Here is a 21966-nt window from a genome sequence, read left to right as displayed (position 1 = left end):
AACAACTAGAGTAGAATGATGTTTATCTACCTAACAACTATAGTAGGATGAAGTTGATCCACCAACACTACAGTAGGATGAAGTTGATCTACCTAATAACTACAGTAGGATGAAATTGCACTAAACACAGATTTGTGATCTGCCATATGGTAGAGTTAGGATTTGGGGAGGATAAACTGATCCTAGACCTGGGCAGCTTCTACTACTGTAGGAACCACTTGGTTGACAGAGTTGATTTATGAGAAAAAACAAAGATGCTTAATTACCACCAACCACGCCACAGAAGACACAAACAACAGTAGAAGTTGCCCTTGGTCACAGATGTAGGATCAGTTTACCCTCACCAAATCTTATCTTTAGCTATAAGGGGAAAATGCTAATCTGGCCTTAGACCAGTGTGAGGGCTCAACATTCACACTAGTCCCAGAATTAGGAACTATTAGAGAACAGCGACATCCACTAGTGCAACAGTTGTACTGTTTTATTATAGGGGCTCTGCCTATGTATGCAACAGTTCCACCTGCAGAGGCCTTCATGTCTTTGTCCGTAGCTGTAACGGAATACAATTCCATAAACAAAAAATTTAATTTCACAAACCATGAGGATCAAGGAATTTGATAAATATTTGAGTAAAGCACTTTTAAGTGTGAACAGTTGTGTCAAACCTAGAGTGTATCTCAATAGTCTAACGAATTGGCTAGCTGACCCACAGTATTTGGAAGACTGAATTAATGACGCACTGGCGCAATCCTGTGGATCTTGAGTGAACTACATCCACAACTCTCAACCAGGTGACCAGAGACCACTAGGTGGCCTCAGTGAGCTTTAAAGTGGTCTCCAGTACTGATTCAGTATCATTCCGAAGTTGAACGTATTTATGACAGTTAGATGGAGACAGACAGACTGACGGAGACACAGTGTGTGTGTGTGTGTGTGTGTGTGTGTGTGTGGGGGGGGTGTAACAGACACAGTGAGCATATTGCTATTGAGAAAGGCCGCCATAGGCAGACCTGGCATAGGCAGACCTGGCAGACCTGGCTCTCAAGAGAAGACAGGCTATGTGCACACTGCCCACAAAATGATGTGGTAACTGAGCTTCGCTTCCTAACCTCCTGCCAAATATATGACCATATTAGAGACACATATTTCCCTCAGATTACACAATTACACCATTGTTACAACACTGTATATAGACATAATATGACATTTGAAACGTTTTTTTTCTTTTGGAACTTCTGTGAGTTTAATGTTTACTGTTGATTTTTTATTGTTTATTTCACTTTTGTTTATTATCTATTACACTTGTTTTGGCAATGTAAACATATGTTTCCCATGCCAATAAAGCCCTTAAATTGAATTGAGAGAAAGAAAGAGACAGATATATAATTGAGAGGGAGATTTAATTGAGAGAGAGAGAGAAAAAAGTGAATTGAGAGAGAGAGAGAGAGAGAGAAAGAGAGAGAGAGAGAAAGTCGTTTGGGGTTTTCAAAATGCGAACCAGGCGCGCGCTGAGAGAGAAGTCGAGTTGAGGGACGCGCGAGGGAAGGAAGGTCTCTTCGCGCTGGAATAAATGCGCTATTGATTGTTGCTTTGGAGTAAAACTCCACTATTCAGAGAGGGATACAATCGCTATAAATGAGGGGAAACGACGAAAAAGATGGATATAACCAACCAGAAGTGTGAAAATTGAAACAGAAAAGTTGTCAAGAAAACCCAAACATTAATTTACCTCAAACTGTTTGGTTGAAAGATGAATATGGGTACTTTTTTCAGATAATTTTTGGAGCGTCGAGCCAGGAGGAACATTCAGCAATAGAAAAGTAGACTATCTGACTGATAGTTAGTCCTATGGGTTTTTCTTTATTGGAAGCAATTAAACATGCATTTGAGAATCTGTTACGCTTTAGTGAAGGTTTAACGACACTAAATTGAACATTTCTTCGGGACAGGTGTTGGTTTTGAGCTTGAATCAGTTGTTTAGTTGTTTTTGACTAGTTGTTTAGACATTTGAGGTGTTAGTTGCGCACAGGTTAAGGTAATAATTTATGGCACATATTCCAGCCCCAAAATATTTAGATAGTTTAGGCTACTGTTTGTCAAAAATAAAATAAACCTAGAACAACCTCTGTTTAATTCATTAAAAAGCTGTCAACATGTCGTTCAACCTGATAGTGGTTACAGCAACAGACAATAACTAAGTAGTCTGTTTTTCCCTGAATAATATGTGAAGCAGGGTTGTCGGAAGCAACACAACACGGTTACATTACAACGCGCCCAAGCAATACCACTGGGACTGTGGTTTTATGGTTTTCACGGATCTCTGGGGAACACATCGAGTTGAAAGACTCGTGCCGGAGCACTGAATTTAAACGAACTCTAGGGAAATTAAAGCCCAAGTCCGGAACAGAAAGAGAGATAACACGAAGCCCTTCCATCCTTTACAACATGGAGCTGCACAAATACCTGCTACTCCTCAAGTTCATAGTTCTCCTCAAAGGTAAGTTTGTAACCAGAGTTGTCACGTTGTCTATCATCTCAACCTCTCTAGAGCTGTTTTTTTTTCTCACGAATACCTTTAAATCCTTGACCCCGACCATGACCCGTTACAAAGTCACTTCAATGACAGCATTTTGAAAGTTTAAGTAGCCTATACATGTTCATTAAAATTAGGCATTTTCTAGTTCGAGATTCATCAGTGTATTCGTTATCCCAATGGCATTGTAGGACCGACAACCTCTGCAGAGAAGTCTGGACCTTTATGGCACAGCCAGCTAATGCACCTACAGTACATCATAGGTCCTAGAACATAAACACCGATCCTGTAAACCAGTTGAACGACCTCTATAACCACTACAGTGTGCAGGGTCATTCTCTATGCTGAGACTTGGCCCAGCTATTTACTGTGTAGGCATACAGCTGTTTCCCTGGTTCCCCCCTGCTGCTGCTCCCCTGTCCAATTGTATGATATGGTAATCAGGTTACCTACTGGAGCTCCCTCAGTGGACTCACTCCTTATCTTCAAACAACCATGAATAATGAATAATGTGTTATATTTATACACAATATGGCTTTTCTCCAGGTCTCAAAGCTCAAAGAACTTGAAGTTTAAGTGATTCACCTAAACAACTGCAGGCATCATTCTCTAAGGTACAAAGTCTGAGGCAGGGATATTTAGAAAGCTACATATAGCCTCCCTGTAGGCCTACATCATGTGAGAGATAATGCCCAGCCACTGCCATGGGGTCTAGACCTTTATGGCACAAGAGGTTTTCCACTTTCACCTCTAACCACAGGGTTACTGGTTCAAACCCCATTTTGACTGCCACCATAATCACTACATTGGTGGCAGAAGTGGGATTCTGCAGTCTGGCCTTTTTTGCCCTCCTGCGAGGTTTAACTGTACAGTATGGTAATTAACTTACATAACTTCCTCAATGTGTAGGGCTATCTTCTCTCCTGCTGGTTGCTGGATCAAACCCCACCCCCTCCCCTGAATTGCTACACTGGTACCAGTGGGAGGGTTAGACCTAAATTCTATCAGTAATATCCATCTCTCCCAACCCCTGCATGTTACCTGTACCATAACACACCTCACTCACTGACTCCTGTTAGACGGCAGGAGAGGAGAGTGTACCAGTCCAGCACAACACAACACTGCTGTCTGTTCAGGCCATGTACCAGTCCAATACAACACAACACTGTTGTCTGTTCAGGCCATGTACCAGTCCAATACAACACAACACTGCTGTCTGTTCAGGCCATGTACCAGTCCAGCACAACACAACACTGCTGTCTGTTCAGGCCATGTACCAGTCCAGTACAACACCATACTGCTGTCTGTTCAGGCCACGTCTGTCTCCTCCTGCTGATCCTCAGGAATGAATGAGGAAGGAATGCATTGAAGTCACCGTAGTCAGACGCTGTATGTGGTTAGTCTGTACTACACTTCATTACCTGTTTGAGACATGCATGTATTGACTGTGTGTGTGTGATGTTGATGGTTTGAGCAGGCCTCCCCAGTGTGGTAACCAGGCATACCAGTACTGTTAGTTGCTCTGTTATGTTTTACTGAGATGTAGAACACAGGTGTGTGTATGGGGGGAAAGCTGGGGAATTCCTTCTCTTCTCTCTCTCCTATCCTCTCCCCAGTCCTTCTCCTACACAATATATCTTCTCCCAATCTCTCTCTCTCCTCTCCTATCCTCTTCCCAGTCATTCTCTTCTTCCAAGTCCTTCTCCTACACAATCTCTCTTCTCCCAGTCTCTCTCTCTCCTCTCCTATCCTCTCCCCAGTCCTTCTCCTACACAATCTCTCTGTCTCTCTCTTCTCTCTCCTCTACCAATTTCTTCCCAGTCCTTCTCCTGCACACTTTCTCTTCTCCCAATGTCTCTTTCTGTTTCTCTCATTGGTCCCTCTCTCTTACCCTCCCTCTTGCTGTCCATTATATCTCTTTCCTTCTCTGTCTTCCTTTCCCACTCCCACTCTCTTCCACCCCCATACCGCACTAGGGACAGATAGAGATGGGAACAGAACATGATGGAGGTGAGTCAGAGAGCAAGAGAAATGGGGAGGGGGTAGAGCGAGAAGCCTTGTAATTCAATGAATACTAGAGAAACAGCGAGGCAGACACCTACTGTGGTCATCATTGCACGGACTACCAGAGACGACCAAAGTATAAGCCAAGAGGCCACTGCAGACATGTGAAGACAACAAGAGATGAAGAGGAGAGCAGATAAAGAAGTGGACCAAATAAAATGATGGGAGTGAGTGGTAGAAAGATTGGTAGATAGTATAAGTAGAAAACGTGTGTGTGTGGGTGAGAGAGAGAAGCTGTGATAGAGAGACAGTGGTCCATTTGAAATGCCATAAATCAGAGCCACATGTAGTCTCCATACTTAACACACGTCTGTGGTCAGGCTGCCATTCATCTGTAACACACGTAACACTGTGCTGTCAACTCCACTGACCTGTCATCCCCGAATACATACATCATTCAGTAGCAGTACACACAAACGCACACACACACACACACACATAGCAGCAAGAGCATTGCGAGCCGATAGTGTGGTTGAATAGAGAGCGGAATCTGAATCTAGACGGGGTTTGGCTGCATAAATGTTTACAGTCAGTTGTCATGATGATCCATGGTCAGACAGGCTGTGGTACAGACCCATATAAACCAGCTGAAAATGGGAGTGGAGGAGCAGGAGAGGAGGAGGGGAGGGTGGTGTGGTGGTGAGGGTGAAGACCCGGGGAGGGGGTACAGGAGGAAGAGGATGAAAATGGGATGATTTGAGTGGAGAGTGGGGGTTAAGGCGGCGGCGGCGGCGGCGGCGGGGGGGGAGTAGGAGAGAGGGGTGAAGTGGTCTTGGTGATGCGACGGACAGTCTTTGAAACATATGAGAGAGTGTGTGTGTGTGTGTGTGTGTGTGTGTGTGTGTGTACGTGTGTACGTGGGTGTGTGTGTGTGTGTGTGTGTATGCAAGACTTTGTGTGCTGGTGGTTTTTGGTAGCGTGTGTTGTTCACCAGTCTGCTGGTGAGTTCTGCACTGTAAAAAAGTCTAGTTGTTTCATCTAATTATTATGAAGTAACTGGTTCCACAGCCTTTTTAAGTTTAATACACTTTTCGATCAAAGTGTTACCCGAAATTAACATTTTTAGCTGGCCCAAACTTAGCTCCAATTTACGCAAAAACTTGCGCAAACATTCAGTCAACTTAAAATGATGTGTTTGCTCAAAATTTTGCATGTTCATTCAACTAGAAATGATTATTTGGGCATCTTAATTAAGAAGGTCTGTGCAACTGGTTACATTTAACATACAATGTTTTAAACTTACATGATTACTTTGTGCCTGTTCATTTATACAGTAATTCATATTTAACATGTCCTCAACTGGGGGTTGAACTCACAACCTTCTGGTTCACAGCATTCCATTTTCCTGCTACTCCACCATGTCTGTGTCAGTGATCAGTTAACCTGACTACTCTCTCATCATTGATTTGAGTTACTTATTTCAGTAATAGTCTAATGTTGGCCTGCATAGTACTCATTTTTATGTTTCTCCTTAGTCGCTATGATAAATAAAATCATTTTACTTGGGTACTTTTAACAGAGCTGAGATTTACTTTGAAGAGCAAAGTGTAGCAATACAGTAATTGACATAGACACTGTGACATAGCAGGAAGCTTTGTGTCCTCAGTCCCAAGAGGTTGAGAGTTCAAAGTCCAGGTGAGGATGTGTTGAATAATCATTTCTGTAGAAATGATTATGCACAATGTAATCATGTGTGTCAGTTGAAAGTATTGTATGTCAAAAGCATCATTTATGAAGGTGTAACTAGTTTCAAAGCCTTTTTTAGTTAAGTCCAAATAATAATATCTAGATGAATGAACATGTGAGGTAAGTTGAGCAAACACATCATTTTAAGTTAACTACATTTTTGTGTACATTTTCAGAAGTTGGAGCTATGTTTTGGCCAACAAAAAATGTTAAGATCAGGTAGCACCTTGATCGAAAAGTTGAGTAAACTTAAAAAGGCTGTAGAACCAGTTACTTAAAGATGCACTGTAGCATATTGCAGCTATAAGCATTTTTTACAGTGTGTTGGTTAGGCCTGTATGTACCCTATGTTTGGGGTTCTACCCTGGGTTAGGCCTGTATGTACCCTATGTTTGGGGTTCTACCCTGGGTTAGGCCTGTATGTACCCTATGTTTGGGGTTCTACCCTGGGTTAGGCCTGTATGTACCCTATGTTTGGGGTGCTACCCTGGGTTAGGCCTGTATGTACCCTATGTTTGGGGTTCTACCCTGGGTTAGGCCTGTATGTACCCTATGTTTGGGGTTCTAGCCTGGGTTAGGCCTGTATGTATCCTATGTTTGGGGTTCTAGCCTGGGTTAGGCCTGTATGTACCCTATGTTTGGGGTTCTAGCCTGGGTTAGGCCTGTATGTACCCTATGTTTGGGGTTCTAGCCTGGGTTAGGCCTGTATGTACCCTATGTTTGGGGTTCTAGCCTGGGTTAGGCCTGTATGTACCCTATGTTTGGGGTTCTAGCCTGGGTTAGGCCTGTATGTATCCTATGTTTGGGGTTCTAGCCTGGGTTAGGCCTGTATGTACCCTATGTTTGGGGTTCTAGCCTGGGTTGGGCCTGTTTGGTCTATGTTTGGGGTTCTACCCACAGGTCTGGCCTTAAATTACATCATCATATGTTTGGGGTTCTAGCCTGACAGTTGGCCTGTGTGTTTCCATGTTTGGGGTTCTAGCCTGGGTTAGGCCAATGAACTATCCTTCTATTCCTTTGTTTGGGGTTCTACCCTGGGTTAGGCCTGTATGTACCCTATGTTTGGGGTTCTAGCCTGGGTTAGGCCTGTATGTACCCTATGTTTGGGGTTCTACCCTGGGTAACTGTTTGGTCTATTTTAGTGTGGCACTCCACAGGTCTGCTCTCTTTAAATTACATCATCATAAAGAGTGTAGTGTGGCTTTTATTTTGACAGTTGGCCTGTGTGTTTCCCCCCATGTCTCTTTTTCTCAGTCATCTTTGGTCACTCTGTTTACCTCCCTCCCCTGGGCAATTCAATTGAATTTATCCTTCATTTCCATTCCTTTGCTTGCACCGTCGCAAATGTAAACTACTCTCGTTCTTCTCTTTCTCTCGTTCACTCTCTTCTTTCCCTCACCCCAAACCCCCTCTCTAACCCCTCTCTCTCCCCTCAACCCCTCTCTCTCCCAGCCCCTCTCTCCCCAAAACCCCTCCCTCCTTCTCGCCCCTCTTTCCTCTCAACCCCAGCACCTCTCTCCTCTCTCCTCACAACCCCAGCCCCTCTCTCCTCTCAACCTCAGCCCCTCTCTCTCTCTGTATAAAGGGCAGGTTTGTATGGTATAACAGGGAGCTACTATACTACATAGTTTTCATAACCCACAACCCCCCCTCCCTCAACCCCAGCCCCTTTCTCCTCCCCCCAGACTGAACTCTCTTTTTCTGCAAAGGTCATCTTTGGTCACTCAGCCCCTGTTTATCCTTCTTCCCCCCCCCCATCTCAATTCAATTCAATTTAAGGGCTTCATTGGAATGGGAAACATATGTTTACATTGCCAAAGCCCAAATGTAAACCCCAGCCCCTCTCTCTTTCACCTCAGCTTCATTTCCCTCACCCCAAGCCCCCTCTCTCTAACCCCAGCCCCTCTTCCCCACAACCCCCTTTCAACCCAGCCCCTCTCTCCCCACAAACCCCTCCCTCCTTGCAACAGCCCCTCTTTCCTCTCAACCCCAGCACCTCTCTCCTCTCTCCTCACAACCCCAGCCCCTCTCTCCTCACAACCCCAGCCCCTCTCTCCTCACAACACCAGCCCCTCTCTCTCACAACCCCAGCCCCTCTTTCCTCACAACCCCAGCCCCTCTTTCCTCTCAACCCCAGCCCCTCTCTCCTCACAACCCCAGCCCCTCTCTCCTCTCAGCCCCTCTCTCCTCACAACCCCAGCCCCTCTTTCCTCTCAACCTCAGCCCCTCTCTCCTCACAACCCCAGCCCCCTCTCTCCTCACAACAACACCAGCCCCTCTCTCCTCTCAACCCCAGCCCCTCTTTCCTCTCAACCCCAGCCCCCTCTCTCCACTCTCCTCACAACCCCAGTCCCTCTCCCCTCACAACCCCTCTCCTCACAACCCCAGTCCCCCTCTCACAACCCCTCTCTCTCCTCACAACCCCAGCCCCTCTTTCCTCTCAACCCCAGCCCCTCTCTCCTCACAACCCCAGCCCCTCTCTCCTCACAACCCCAGCCCCCTTTCCTCTCAACCCCACCCCCTCTCTCCTCACAACCCCAGCCCCTCTTTCCTCACAACCCCAGCCCCTCTCTCCTCACAACCTCAGCCCCTCTCTCCTCACAACCCCAGCCCCTCTTTCCTCTCAACCTCAGCCCCTCTCTCCTCACAACCCCAGCCCCTCTTTCCTCTCAACCCAGTCCCTCTCTCCTCTCAACCCCAGTCCCTCTCTCCTCACAACCCCAGCCCCTCTCTCCTCAACCCCAGCCCCCCCTCACAACCCCTTTCCTCTGAACCCAGTCCCCTCTCCTCACAACCCCAGCCCCTCTCTCCTCACAACCCCACCCCCTCTCTCCTCACAACCCCAGTCCCTCTCTCCTCACAACCCCAGCTCCCTCTCTCCTCACAACCCCAGTCCCTCTCTCCTCACAACCCCAGTCCCTCTCTCCTCACAACCCCAGTCCCTCTCTCCTCACAACCCCAGTCCCTCTCTCCTCACAACCCCCTCTCTCCTCACAACCCCAGTCCCTCCCTCTCTCCTCACAACCCCAGTCCCTCTCTCCTCACAACCCCAGTCCCTCTCTCCTCACAACCCCAGTCCCTCTCTCCTCACAACCCCAGTCCCTCTCTCCTCACAACCCCAGCCCCTCTCTCCTCACAACCCCAGTCCCCCCTCACAACCCCCTCTCTCCTCACAACCCCAGCCCCTCTCTCCTCACAACCCCAGTCCTCTCTCCTCACAACCCCAGCCCCCCCTCCTCACAACCCCCCTCTCCTCACAACCCCAGCCCCTCTCTCCTCACAACCCCCTCTCTCCTCACAACCCCAGCCCCTCTCTCCTCACAACCCCAGTCACTCTCTCCTCACAACCCCTTTCTATAACCTTCTCTCTGTTGTAATGTTCCCTCAGGGTTGTGTGAGTGTTTCAACATCGATGTTAAGCGGCCTCGTATCTACACTGGTCCAGAGGAGGCCCTATTTGGTTTCTCTGTGCTACAGCATGACAATGCGGGGGACAAATCGTGAGTACCAACGTCTGTATGTGTGTGTGTTTGTCAAAGGTCAAAAAGGGGGTGCTTATATTTGTCCTGTTTCACTGCATGTACAAGTGGGTAACCTGTATGAGTGTACAGGTTATTAATGGCGACCCTGGAGCGATTAGGGTTCACTGCCTTGTTCAATGGCAGGCTACCTGCCGCCCTCCAGGCTACCTGCCGTCCTCCAGGCTACCTGCCGTCCTCCAGGCTACCTGCTGCCCTCCAGGCTACCCGCCGTCCTCCAGGCTACCCGCCGCCCTCCAGGCTACCTGCCGCCCTCCAGGCTACCTGCCGCCCTCCAGGCTACCTGCCGTCCTCCAGGCTACCTGCTGCCCTCCAGGCTACCCGCCGTCCTCCAGGCTACCCGCCGCCCTCCAGGCTACCTGCCGCCCTCCAGGCTACCCGCCGTCCTCCAGGCTACCCGCCGCCCTCCAGGCTACCCGCCGTCCTCCAGGCTACCCGCCGTCCTCCAGGCTACCCGCCGCCCTCCAGGCTACCCGCCGCCCTCCAGGCTACCCGCCGTCCTCCAGGCTACCTGCCGCCCTTCAGGCTACCTGCCATCCTCCGCCGTCCTCCAGGCTACCTGCCGTCCTCCAGGCTACCTGCCGTCCTCCAGGCTACCCGCCGTCCTCCAGGCTACCCGCCGCTCTCCAGGCTACCTGCCACCCTCCAGGCTACCTACCGTCCTCCAGGCTACCTGCCGTCCTCCAGGCTACCTGCCGTCCTCCAGGCTACCTGCCATCCTCCAGGCTACCTGTCCTCCAGGCTACCTGCCGCTCTCCAGGCTACCTGCCACCCTCCAGGCTACCTACCGTCCTCCAGGCTACCTGCCATCCTCCAGGCTATCAATTAGTGTATCTGTAGTAGGATGCATTGATAAAATCCTCACAACCTGATTGGCTGTGTGTGTGATTGTGATGCAGGATGCTGGTTGGTGCTCCTTGGGATGGACCTTCCAATACCAGGAGAGGAGACGTGTACAAATGCATCGTGGGAGAGGAGAGGAGCTCCAACTGCACCAAAACCAACCTAGGTGAGAGACAACTACAGATCTAGGATCAGCTTACCCTCCGCTGATCCTAATCTTAACCATTAGGAGGAGAAACACTAAACTGACCATAGCTCAGCCTCTAGGGAATGTCATTAACCATCTTTCTCCTCCCTCTCTGTCTCAGGTGAGAGCACATTACAGAATGTATCTAGAAACCTGAAGAACTCTCATCTAGGAATGACCCTCAGTCCAGACTCACCTGATGGATTCTTGGTACGTTCTCTGTCCCATTGGCTGACTGGTTGACTGATTGATTGATGAATTGATTGAGTCAGTGGGCTAACATGGTCTTGCGTCTTGCAGACAACATGTGTTTGATCCTGGGTTACATATGGCTGTAGGAACTGAGTCAGTCCTGGAGGGATGTGGTGGGGGTCAGAGGAGGAGGTGGTGTGTTTGTTTGGTATGGACTTTTCAATGAGTCAGCTGGGGGTGGCCATGTTTAGAAGGAATTAACATTAGATGCCATGTCTGTGTGTGTTCAGAATCCCCCCTCATTATAGGGCAGCTTTTCTTACCATACATTCAAGCGCACACATACACACACACACACACTCTGGGCCACGTTGTCCTAGCAGAGTCTTCTGATCCAGGTATCTCCAGATCTCTATGGTTACAGAGGAATTACTGGGTGGCTGTGCCAGCAAGCAGCCACTCCTGTGTGTGTGTGTGTCTGCCAGCAGTTTGCAGCTACTCTAGGTGCAGAGTCAAACACAGTTCACTAATGCCAGGGCCAGCGCACCCTGTTTTTGCGCGTGTGTGTATTTGAACCCCTGTGGTAGGGTCTAAAACAGGATCGGAATGCAGCTCCGGCCCTTTGTAATGACAGGCCTACCAAAAGCCATAGCAGCTCTCGCCCTCCTCTCCTTCTTTCCTTTCTCTCATCCCTCTCTCACCATCCCTCCCCCTGTCTCTCTCTGTCTCTGTGTCTGTACTGGAGCTGTGCTGGGGCCTTTGGTAATGACAGGGTCATGTTTTCTCTTTCCTCCCTCCCTCCTTCACTCTTTTCATTTTTATTTTGCCTCCTAGTGTGTATGAATGTTGTTCCTTTTATCCTAGCTCTCCTCTCTCCCCACACTCCTCCTTTCCCTTCCGCTCTCTTTGGTTTTAAGCCAAATAAATAGTATGCTTTGAAGACATCAATATTGTTATGTGACTGTTCTGCCTCACCCCATTCACTACAATTGGGATTAAATGGCTTTATTGGTCTGGTGTGTTCCAGCTCTGGTACAATACTCATGAAAACTGCCACCATGTCAACAACTTCTTCACCCCATCCCTCGCTCTCTCTCTCTTCTCCCTCTCTTTCATTTCACATGTTCTCAAACCACAATTATATGCTTTTCCATGACATACCGGCCCCTCGCTTATACCCAATTCTTCTCCTCATCTCTCTTTCATTCTCTCGCTCTCCCTCTCCCCACATCTCTCTCTATTTCTCTCTCTGTCTCCCTTCTCTCTCTCTCTGACTCTCTCTTTCTCTCTCAGGCCCCCGTCTCTCTCTCTCTGGTTCTCTGTCTTTCTCTCTCTCTCTTTCTTTTTCTCTCTCTCTATCTCTCTCGCTCTCAGTTCCCCCTTTCTCTTTCTCTCTCTATCTCTCTCACTCTCAGTTCCCCCCTCTCTCTTTCTTTCTCTTTCTCAGTCCCCCCTCTCTCTCTCAGTCCCTCCCTTTTGTCTCAGCCCCTCCTCAATTAAATTTCATTTCAAAGGGCTTTATTTGTATGGGAAACATATGTTTACATTGCCAAAGCAAGTGAAATATATAATAAACAAAAGTGAAATAAACAATCAAAAATTACACTCACAAAAGTTCCCATGGCTATATACCGTGTTGTAGCGATGGGCAAATAGTTCAAGTACAAAAGATTTTTTTTTTTAAATCAACTTAAATATGAGTTGTATTTACGATGGTGTTTGTTTTTCATTGGTAGCCCTTTTCTTGTGCCAACAGGTCACACATCTTTCTGCTGTGATGGCAGACTGTGGTATTTCACCCAATAGATATGGAAGTTTATCAAAATTGGAGTTGTTTTCAAATTCTTTGTGGGTCTCTGTAATATGAGTCAAATATGTCTCTCTATGGTCATACATTTGGCATGAGGTTTGGAAGTGCAGCTCAGTTTCCACCTCATTTTGTGGGCAGTGAGCACATAGCCTGTCTTCTCTTGACAGCCAGGTCTGCCTACGGTGGCCTTTCTCAATAGCAAAGCTATGCTCACTGAGTCTGTACATAGTCAAAGCTTTCCTTAAGGTTGGGTCAGTCACATTGGTCAGTTATTCTGCCACTGTGTACTCTCTGTTTAGGACTAAATAGCATTCTAGTTTGCTCTGTTTTTTTGTTGATTCTTTCCAATGTATCAAGTAATTATCTTTTTGTTTTCTCATGATTTGGTTTGGTCTAATTGTGTTGCTGTCCTGGGGCTTTGTGGGGTCTGTGTTTGTGAACAGAGCCCCAGGACCAGCTTGCTTAGGGGACTCTTCTCTGTTGGCGGTGGCTTTGTAATCAAAGGTTTGGGAATCACTTCCTTTTAGGTGGTTGTAGAATTTAACGGCTAATTTCTTGATTTTGAGAGTTATTGGGTATCGGCGTAATTTTTCCTTGAAGGTCAGCATCAAGGAAAAATTACGCCGATACCCAGTCGTCTCTTCCCTGTTGACTTTGAAGTGGGTGTTTTGCGGGTACTATTTAAGGAAGCTGCCAGTTGAGGTCTTGTGAGGCATCTGTTTCTCAAATTAGACAATCTAATGTACTTGTCCTCTTGCTCAGTTGTGCACCGGGGCCTCCCACTCCTCTTTCTATTCTGGTTAGAGCCAGTTTGCGCTGTTCTGTGAAGGGAGTAGTAAACAGTGTTGTACGAGATCTTCAATTTCCTGGCAATTTATCACATGGAATAGCCTTCATTTCTCTGAACAAGAATAGACTGACGAGTTTCAGAAGACAAGTCTTTGTTTCTAGCCATTTTGAGCCTGTAATCAAACCCACAAATGCTGATGCTCCAGATACTCAACCAGTCTAAACAAGTCCAGTTTTATTGCTTCTATTAACAGCACCCTTGTTGTTTGTGTACATGGATTTTATAATGTCGTATGTTTTCCCCCCAAAACAGCATTCCATCAATTTATATAGCAGACCCTCGTGAAAAATTGAGTCAAAAGCTTTTTTGACATCAACAAAGCATGAGAAGACTTTGCCTTTGTTTGTTTGACATTTAGGGTGTGCAGGGTGAATACGTGGTCTGTCGTATGGCAACCCCCGCGCCCTTCTCTCTCAGTCTCCCACCCTCTTTCTCTATCTGGGTCTGCCTCCCCTTCACTCAGCCTGCTGGTGTTTATTGGTGTGTTCAGTAGCAGACCTGACCAACAGCCCAATGGAGAAGTCAACTCTGTCCTTGTCTTGTGCCTCTCACTCTCACCAATAAATCAGTGCTAGCTAGGACCATATGACACTTGTGTACGGTATGTTACCTTTACAGGTTCACTTAAAGCTAAAATAATAATCACATGTGTGTGTATGTGTGTGTGTGTGTGTGTGTGTGTGTGTGTGTGTGTGTGTGTGTGTGTGTGTGTGTGTGTGTTCCAGGCGTGTGCGCCCCTGTGGTCTCAGGAGTGTGGTACCTCAGTCTTCAGTACGGGGATCTGTGTTTCTGTCAGCAACGACCTGGAACCTAGAGAGACCATCGCCCCTACAGCACAGAGTAATTGCACACACACACACACACACACACACACACACACACACACACAAAGAGTGGGTTGCATTTATAAACCCGAGCACACACACACATCACAGCTGAATGGTAATGACTCAGTAGAGTTCATTTCATGGGGTTTTGGGGGTCCGTAGTACTCTCAGCGTTCCCTTATGGATCCAATAATATGTGTTTTCTGTCCAGGATGTGCAACATACATGGACATAGTGATCGTTCTGGATGGCTCCAATAGTATCTATCCCTGGTATGAAGTCCAGAACTTCCTCAGTAACATCCTCAGCAAGTTCCATATCAGCCCAGAACAGATGCAGGTAAGATTGTGTGTGTGTGTGTGTGTGTCTATACATTTCTGTGATGAAATCCTCAATGGCACAAGAGCTGGCCTAAACATAGGGGAGGGGAAACATGAGTAGAGTTCATTTCATGGGGTTTTGGGGGTCCGTAGTACTCTCAGAAACATGGGGGGAGAAGAAACATGAGGGGATAGGGAACATGAGGGGAGAGGGAACATGAGGGGAGAGGGAACATGAGGGGAGAGGGAACATGGGGAGAGGGAACATGAGGGAGAGGGAACATGAGGGGAGAGGGAACATGAGGGGAGAAGAAGTAGCAGTGGGGTAGGAAACATGAGGGGAGAGGGAACATGAGGGGAGAGGGAACATGAGGGGAGAGGGAACATGAGGGGAGAGGGAACATGAGGGGAGAGGGAACACGAGGGGAGAGGGAACACGAGGGGAGAGGGAACACGAGGGGAGAGGGAACAGAGGGGAGAGGGAACATGAGGGGAGAGGGAACATGAGGGGAGAGGGAACATGAGGGGAGAGGGAACATGAGGGGAGAGGGAACATGAGGGGGAGGGAACACGAGGGGAGAGGGAACACGAGGGAGAGGGAACACGAGGGGAGAGGGAACATGAGGGGAGAAGGGAACATGAGGGGAGAGGGAACATGAGGGGAGAGGGAACATGAGGGGAGAGGGAACATGAGGGGAGAGGGAACATGAGGGGAGAGGGAAACATGAGGGGAGAGGGAACATGAGGGGAGAGGGAACATGAGGGGAGAGGGAACATGAGGGGAGAGGGAACACGAGGGGAGAGGGAACATGAGGGGAGAGGGAACATGAGGGGAGAGGGAACATGAGGGGAGAAGAAGTATCAGTGGGGTAGGAAACATGAGGGGAGAGGAAACATGAGGGGAGAGGGAACATGAGGGGAGAGGGAACATGAGGGGAGAGGAAACATGAGGGGAGAGGAAACATGAGGGGAGAGGGAACATGAGGGGAGAGGGAACATGAGGGGAGAGGGAACATGAGGGGAGAGGGAACATGAGGGGAGAGGGAACATGAGGGGAGAGGGAACATGAGGGGAGAGGGAACATGAGGGGAGAAGAAGTAGCAGTGGGGTAGGTAGGGGGAAACATGAGGGGAGAGGGAACATGAGGGGAGAGGGCACATGAGGGGAGAGGGCACATGGGGGAGAGGGCACATGAGGGGAGAGGGAACATGAGGGGAGAGGGAACATGAGTGGGAGAGGGCACATGAGGGGAGAGGGCACATGAGGGGAGAGGGAACATGAGGGGAGAAGAAACATGAGGGGAGAGGGAACATGAGGGGAGAGGAAACATGAGGGGAGAGGGAACATGATGGGAGAGGAAACATGAGGGGAGAGGGAACATGAGGGTAGAAGAAGTAGCAGTGGGGTAGGAAACATGAGGGGAGAGGGAACATGAGGGTAGAAGAAGTAGCAGTGGGGTAGGAAACATGAGGGGAGAGGGAACATGAGGGGAGAGGAAGTAGCAGTGGGGTAGGAAACATGAGGGGAGAGGGAACATGAGGGGAGAGGGAACATGAAGGGAGAGGGAACATGAGGGGAGAGGGAACATGAGGGGAGAGGGAACATGAGGGGAGAGGGAACATGAGGGGAGAGGGAACATGAGGGGAGAAGAAGTAGCAGTGGGGTAGGAAACATGAGGGGAGAGGGAACATGAGGGGAGAGGGAACATGAGGGGAGAGGGAACATGAGGGGAGAGGAAACATGAGGGGAGAGGAAACATGAGGGGAGAAGAAACATGAGGGGAGAGGGAACATGAGGGTAGAATAAACATGAGGGGAGAGGGAACATGAGGGAGAGGGAACATGAGGGGAGAGGGAACATGAGGGGAGAGGGAACATGAGGGGAGAGGGAACATGAGGGGAGAGGGAACATGAGGGGAGAAGAATTAGCAGTGGGGTAGGAAACATGAGGGGAGAAGAAGTAGCAGTGGGGTAGAAGTTAGGGGGGGATGGGAGATGAGAAGGAAAGGGAGAAGAGGAGGGGGAGAAGGGGAAGATTAGAGGAGAGTGGGAATAAGGGATTTGGAGGGGGTTAGTAGCAGAGGGGTAGAGGTTTAGGTTGAGGATTGGAGAGGGAGATGGGGACAATAGAGGACAGGGCAACATGGGGTCATGTTCTATCTGTGGATATCCCACTGTATGCTCAACTACATTGGAAAGACAGTCAGACATAATTATGTGTGTGGTTTTGTTTCTACCATGACCTTGTATGGTTGTGTTCAGGTGGGGGTTTTGCAGTACGGTGAGGTTGCGGTCCATGAGTGGTCACTGAGAGACTACCAGACAACACAGGAGGTGGTTGAAGCGGCTAAGAACATCAGCCGACAGGAGGGGCGGGAGACACGCACAGCATACGCCATCCACATGGGCTGGTACGTCTGTCAATCAATCATAAGCCATTCTCATTGGCTGGTCAATGTCTCAATCATAACTCACTCTGCCCTTTAACAATGTCAAATATTTCCTTCTTCTTTTCTTCTCTGTGGAATATGGAATCCAGCTGAGGCTGAGGGGTATAGAGGGGTCATAGGTCAAAACATAACAAACAGCTGTCTAATATGGACACCTGATATCTCACACCATAAAAGTTATCCTTTGAAAATTACATTCCTCCTTTATTAAACTCATACACATATAGTGTACCACACCCGTACTCTACACACCAAGGCTTTCATTCTCACACACACACACCCGTACTCTACACACCACGGCTTTCATTCTCACTCACACACACCCATACTCTACACACCACGGCTTTCATTCTCACTCACACACTCCCGTACTCTACACATAATGGCTTTCATTCTCACTCACACACACCCATACTCTACATACCACGGCTTTCATTCTCACTCACACACACCCGTACTCTACACACCACAGCTTTCATTTCTCACGCACGCACGCACACACACACACACACACACACACACACACACATACACACATAAGCAAGGCAGGTAATTGGAGAGTTCCTGTTTTCCAGCACATTTAAAGGTAAATGGTCAGGATGTGAGAAGTCAATGGAAATTTTAAAAGCAGTATAAAATCAGTATAAAATCAGTATAAAGGCAGTTTAAAGGCGGTGACTGGAAATACACCTAAGTAAAACAGACAGCTTTCTTTTACTAATACTATTAACCAATGTTCCCTCCAATGTTTTTCATCACTGAGCAAATTTCAGGTCAGCTGAGCGCAAAGTTGAATGGGAAAATTCTGTGCAACTTCCGGCATGCGTTTACTGTGAACACTGAGGCTGTACCCGTTTTAAGTTCGTTTTAACAGTGGTCAAGTAGGCTACTGTGACTATTTGATCCTAATGTCGGCCTATCAGAGTGGTCTACCATCAAAAACAATGGAGAAAATGCATCCCATAACATTTTAACATGGAAATTGCTGTTCTATAATTCAGCTTACAGTAGCAGCCAATGTGTGGTGTTCAATGTAGGCCTACATTCCATGAGACTTTTGAAAAAACCTGCAGGGCTTGACATGAATCTGTTTATCCACTTGTCCTTCAGACAAGGAGGTGACTGAAAATGTTGTTGTGTTGTTTGAAGCAAGAAACCACTTTACAAAATAAAATGTATTATTATTCCCACACCATTATTACAGAGAATCAGACACATGATGCTACCCTCTGCCTATTGGCTACTTAGCTTATTCAAGACTATTTAAAAATACAACACAGATTTTCAATGTCTAGAAATGCACACGTTTTGTGCTCTTGTAGGAAGCAACCACTCCCCTACTGCTGACAACAGATTCTATATAACTGAGCTAATAACTCAGTAACTAGCGAAGGATATGAACAAATGTAGAAATGTGCACACTTTGCTACGTGTAGCTCTCACTTTGATCTCAAAACAAGAACATCTACTAACGACTGCTCATGCTGTACAAACAGTCCAGTTCAAAGTGAATGGCACAGACCCATATATGGCAATGGTCTATTTGCATATAGGCCTACTGCAGCTCTGATTGGTTATAGCGCACCGGTCTGTGTAGAGTACGGGCCTGAGTCGTGCCTGTTAATGCAATAGAATCCTACTCTGATGCATTCTGAATACAACAACATCTCTTGCAGAGTTAGATTTGTTTTGGTATGTTGTATTGAAAGTGGCTAATATTGTGTTGATTCGATCACAATTTCCACAGTAAAGGGAAACGTTGATAGTGTTAACTAACGGAAAACTCTAGAAGGTTGATTGAAGTTCAATCTCATGCCTCTCTGCGTGCTCTGATATTTATTCTGCACGGCAGTCCAGGGGGAGCTGCGCATGCGCACTGCACGCAGTTTAGAGGGGACATTGGTATTAACCCTTGTTTATGAGTGCTGGGTCGAAACGGTCATAGAACATGTCTGTCTGTCTGTCTGTCTGTCTGTCTGTCTGTCTGTCTGTCTGTCTGTCTGTCTCTCTCTCTCTCTCTGTCTGTCTGTCTCTCTCTCTCTCTCTGTCTGTCTGTCTCTCTCTTTTTCTGCCTGTCTGCCTGTCTGCCTGTCTGTCTGTCTGTCTGTCTGCCTGCCTGCCTGTCTGTGCTGTTTTGTTTCGTTTCTTGGACTTCTTGTACGAATCAAACACACACAGATGAAAAGATACCAGAGCTGGCATTGGTAGGAAGACTGATGGGGTTGGCTGTTGCTGGGTCAGCAGAGCTGCAGGTGTGGCCACTGTATTACAGCCTGGTTAGCTCCTACAGCCACTGCAGCTGTACAAACACACACACACACACACACACACACACACACACACACACACACACACACACACACACACACACACACAAACACACACACACACACACACAGGGAGCAGTATAAGACACATAGAGGCTAAATGAGTGATATAGGAGAGTAAAGCAGTCTATTAAAAGGGTATGAGCTACTGCCTCTCACTGTGTCATACACATTTTACCATGTGACACACACGCACACACATGCTGTGTCATGACCACACACACACACACACACGTTGTGTCATGACCACACTCCTGACTATAAAAGTGTAACTACAACCAGACCTCCCAATTAACACCACTCTTTCATCTAGCTCCTCCCCCTCCTTTCTCTTCCCTTCATCTATTTCTCTAATTCTCTCTTCTCCCCTTCCACATTCTGTTCTCACATATGTCCCTTTCTTTCTCTTATTTCTCCCCCTCCTTCACTTTCTCTTTCCCCCAGTTTTATCCCCCTGTATTTCACACAGTCTCTCAGCCACATCAGAGCTGGGCTCTTACCCACCTCTTTTTACTAGTGGATTTCACACTATTCTTTTATTTTTGTCTTTCTCTGTGTCTCTTTCTCGCTGTATGTCCATAGGCCCTGGTCTCTCTGCTCTCTTTAATTGGTCAAGTGGCAGCACAGTAATTGCTGGTTTATTCCTGCTTTATGTGTGTTTGTAATGAACTGTTTTTAAAAGTGTTTTCTCTCTTGCTCCACTAGTGTTCTAGAATGTTTATCTTCAGTCATCTCTCCTCTTCACAACCTCTCCTTATGTTACTTTTCCTTCCCTCTCTTTTTCCTTTCTTCTACTACATCCTCCATCTATCCTCTTGTGCTTTCTTCTCTCTCTCCTCCCTCTCTTCTCCTCTCTCCCCTCTCCTCTCTCTCTCTCTCTCTCCTCCCTCTCATCTCCTCTCCCTCTCCCCTCCCTCTCTTCTCCTCTATCCCCTCACCTCTCTCTCTCATCCCTCTCATCTCTTTCTCTCTCTCCTCCCTCTCATCTCCTCTCTCTCCTCCCTCTCTTCTCTCTCTCTCTCTTCTCCCTCTCTTCTCGCCTCTCTCTCTCTCCTCTCTCTCTCCTCTCTCTCTCCTCCCTCTCATCTCCTCTCTCCTCCCTCTCTTCTCATCTCTCTCTTCTCCCTCTCATCTCCTCTCTCTCTCCTCCCTCTCATCTCCTCTCTCCTCCCTCTCTTCTCACCTCCTCTCTCTCCCCTCTCATCTCCTCTCTCTCTCCTCCCTCTCATCTCCTCTCTCCTCCCTCTCTTCTCATCTCTCTCTTCTCCCTCTCTTCTCCTCTCATCTCCTCTCTCCTCCCTCTCTCTCTCCTTCCTCTCATCTCCTCCTCTCTCCTCCCTCTCTTCTCATCTCTCTCTTCTCCCTCTCTTCTCACCTCTCTCTCTCTCTCTCTCTCTTCTCCTCTCTCTCTCTCTCCTCTCTTCTCTCCTCTCTTCTCACCTCTCTCTCTCCTCTCTCTCTCCTCCCTCTCATCTCCTCTCCCTCTCATCTCTCTCTCATCCCTCTCTTCTCATCTCTCTCTTCTCCCTCTCTTCTCACATCTCTCTCTCCTCCCTCTCTTCTCCTCTCTCTCCTCCCTCTCTTCTCTCTCCTCCCTCACTTCTCCTCTCTCATCTCCACCCTTTCTCTCTCCCTCTCCTCTCTCTCTCCTCGCTCTCATCTCCTCTCCCTCTCCTCTCTCTCTCCTCTCTTCCTTCTCATCTCTCTCTCCTCCCTCTCTTCTCCTCTCTCTTCTCCTCTCTCATCTCCACCCTTTCTCTCTCCCTCTCCTCTCTCTCTCCTCCCTCTCTCCTGTTGTCTCTGGCTGGCTGTATAATTAGCAGGCTGTGCAGCGAAACGGTTGTTTTTAACCAGAGCGTTTCTTGCGGGTTCACCACATACTTTATATTTAGCTTGGGCCAGAGTTACGCCTGAAAATGACTGAGTTCACTAACACTGGCTGCACTAGGCATTGTGTGTGTGTGTGTAAGTGCTAGCAGACTCTACCCACTAAGTGTCCAGTGGTCAAAACAGGTCACCACCAGACAAACAGGGTGTGGTTATATGATTGTGTGCATGTGTGTCCTTGTATGTGTACAAGCGTGTGTGTGTGTGTGTGTGTGTGTGTGTGTTGTTGCTGCACAACCTTTGTGTTTAGGATAGGTTGTGTGTCATGGTAACACCAGTGATGTGGTAGAGCTGTACTTTAAAAGGAAATTACCAGCTGTATTTAATGACTAGACTGACTGACTGACTGACTGTCGGACTACCTGTCTGACTGATTGTCAGACTGCCTATCTGACTGACTGTCTGACTGACTGTCTGACTGACTGCCTGTCTGTCGGACTGCCTGTCTGTCT

The 21966-nt window shown here is 47.8% G+C and overlaps 1 protein-coding gene across 1 annotated transcript in view; it reads left to right on the top strand.

The window, feature by feature from the left end:
• Positions 1 to 1514: 1514 nt before the first annotated feature.
• LOC112255022 (integrin alpha-10-like) overlaps positions 1515 to 21966 on the top strand; it is a 61699-nt gene continuing 41247 nt past the window's right edge. The window contains exons 1-7 of the mRNA XM_042307809.1: positions 1515 to 2497; positions 9672 to 9783; positions 10722 to 10831; positions 10974 to 11062; positions 14430 to 14544; positions 14743 to 14870; positions 17113 to 17261. Coding sequence (XP_042163743.1) covers positions 2446 to 2497; positions 9672 to 9783; positions 10722 to 10831; positions 10974 to 11062; positions 14430 to 14544; positions 14743 to 14870; positions 17113 to 17261 — 755 coding nt within the window. The 5' untranslated portion in view covers positions 1515 to 2445. The remainder of the gene's footprint in view (positions 2498 to 9671; positions 9784 to 10721; positions 10832 to 10973; positions 11063 to 14429; positions 14545 to 14742; positions 14871 to 17112; positions 17262 to 21966) is intronic.

Source organism: Oncorhynchus tshawytscha, linkage group LG03, assembly GCF_018296145.1.
Source record: "Oncorhynchus tshawytscha isolate Ot180627B linkage group LG03, Otsh_v2.0, whole genome shotgun sequence".
NCBI lineage: Eukaryota > Metazoa > Chordata > Actinopteri > Salmoniformes > Salmonidae > Oncorhynchus > Oncorhynchus tshawytscha.
Note: the sequence above shows the minus strand (reverse complement) of the source record. Positions and strands in the feature narration are given on the sequence as shown.